Source organism: Cynara cardunculus (assembly GCF_001531365.2).
Source record: "Cynara cardunculus var. scolymus isolate 2C chromosome LG 1, CcrdV1, whole genome shotgun sequence".
NCBI classification, from domain to species: Eukaryota; Viridiplantae; Streptophyta; class Magnoliopsida; order Asterales; family Asteraceae; genus Cynara; species Cynara cardunculus.
The window spans coordinates 33,894,907-33,897,006 of NC_037528.1; the positions used below are offsets into that span (position 1 = coordinate 33,894,907).

General features: G+C 39.6%; 1 protein-coding gene across 1 annotated transcript; it reads left to right on the forward strand.

Annotated features, from left to right (window-relative positions):
• Window positions 1-1,097: 1,097 nt before the first annotated feature.
• LOC112502785 lies at window positions 1,098-1,718 on the forward strand. Its single transcript, XM_025106819.1, has one exon. It carries the CDS (start codon window positions 1,098-1,100, stop codon window positions 1,716-1,718), a length of 621 nt encoding a protein of 206 aa, XP_024962587.1.
• Window positions 1,719-2,100: the final 382 nt, after the last annotated feature.

Below are 2,100 nucleotides of genomic sequence, written 5' to 3' on the forward strand. Positions count from 1 at the left end.
CACGGCAGGTTCCAAGTGATTTTGATAAGGGACGGGACTTGAGATCGAGCGTTGGATATTTTTGGAGTTTGTAAACTCGATGGTAGATGTATAATATTCTAAGCTTATAAATAGTTGTTAGAATGTAATATTTTGGATTTTAAAGCATGTTTTAGAAGTTAATCTACGTTTGGAGTTTATTAGTAGCTCTGCAATGTTTGTGTCATTGAATTAAGTCCCGTTAGTGACACCGCCCGTTCTGGACCATGGGGACGGGGGATGTTACAAATGTGGTATCAGAGCATAGGTTTTGACTTGTAGATAAAGTAAGCTTGACCTGTGAGAAATGGGTAGACATAAGAACGGGTATACTAGATTCTAATTCTATATATCGTTTTTCTAATTCATAACTGTTTTGAATTCTGATTTTCATGTTGTTTTATTTTAGAATGTCGAGACGTGGTCATCCACGCAAATCCAGATTTCAACCTAAGGGTAACCCAAACCCCAACCCCAATCCAATGGGGGGGTGGAAGTGAACCCAATATTGTTGATGTGGTCCGTCAGACCATGTCAAGTCTGATGTCTACATATCTACAGCAGGCTATTCAGGTTATGCAACAAGTAGCGCATAATCTTCCTTCAAACCCAAATCTTGTTCCTACACCAAATACTGGAATTTCTATATCCAGTTCGGGTAACTAATGGGAAATATATATATACATATATATATATGGCTTCAAAGGTTTAACAAACAAAAACCTCAGTCCTTCTCAATTTTCATTAAACGGACTTTGAACTCAAGGTATAAAGATCGCCTCTTGAATCATCCTTCTCATACCATTACTGAAGTGGCCGACGCAGCAAAGAATATTGATCGGTCACGACAACAATGGTTAACTTCACGCGTTGACAATAAGAAACGCGGATCTGAATCTTTCTCCCGAAACAACCCTCGTTTTGTAAAATCAAAGTCGAGCAGTGAAACTCAAAAAGGCTCGAATCTATTCATGACACGACTTCCAGTGTTGTCTAGCAGTGGGAGTTTATATGTTTCTAGCCTTGTTATTAATTGTGATCGATGCAATCTTTGACGTCAACCGGGTCCGTGTTTAAAGATGACTAGCTCTTGTTTCAATTGTCGAGAACAAGGTCACATGGCAAAAGATTGTCTCAAAGCTCGGATCCACTCTGATAAAGGGAAAGGTAAACAACCAAGTACTAGTGGACGAGTCTTTGCATTACCTGGCACCAAATCTCAAGCGGGTATGATTCCGGGTCATGTTAAATTAATTGATTTATCTGTTTATGTTTCGTTTGATACTGGTGCGACACACTCAATTGTTTCTGAACAATTAGAATCCCGATTAAAATCGTATGAGCAAACCACCGAATTTCCAGTGGTAATATCTACTCCAATTGGTGGTTCAATTTGTGTGCTAACTCGTTCTTCCAAATGCCAGTTGCTTATTGGGGACTGCATACGAGAGGTCACTCTACTTCCAATGCATATGTCCTACTTCGATTTAATATTGGGTATGGACTGGTTGTCACGCCACTGGGCAACAATAAACTGTAATGCCAAACAAATTTTGTTTGGGGATATAGACAGCCCGGAGGCAATCTTCCAAGGAGGTAGTCCAAAAGAAGATGTTAGTGCAGTAGTCTCTATTACTATGAAACAATATACGTGGCAAAGCAATGAAAGGTTTCTTGCTGCTCTACAAGATCCTGAATAGGTATTTTCTACTTGCATCCATACTTGTTGTTTATGAATATCTTGATGTGTTCCCCGACGATTTACCGGGTATACCACCAGTACGGGAATTTGAATTTACCATCTATCTAGTCCCAGGAGCTTCTCCTATATACAAGGCTCCCTACCGAATGGCTCTAACTGAAATGAAAGAGCTTAAAACTCAGTTTGATGATCTATTGAAGAAAGGTTTCATTCGACCCAGTGTTTCACCCTGGGGAGCTCCAGTTCTTTTCGTTAAAAAAAAAAAGACGGTACGATGCGTCTTTGTGACGATTATCGAGAACTTAATAAAGTAACTATTCGTAACAAGTATCCGTTACCAAGAATCGATGATCTGTTCGAACAATTACAAGGGGCACGAT

Excerpts from the sequence above, each read along its gene's own strand:
- LOC112502785 (XM_025106819.1), top strand. The coding sequence starts at position 1,098 with ATGACTAGCTCTTGTTTCAATTGTCGAGAACAAGGTCACATGGCAAAA.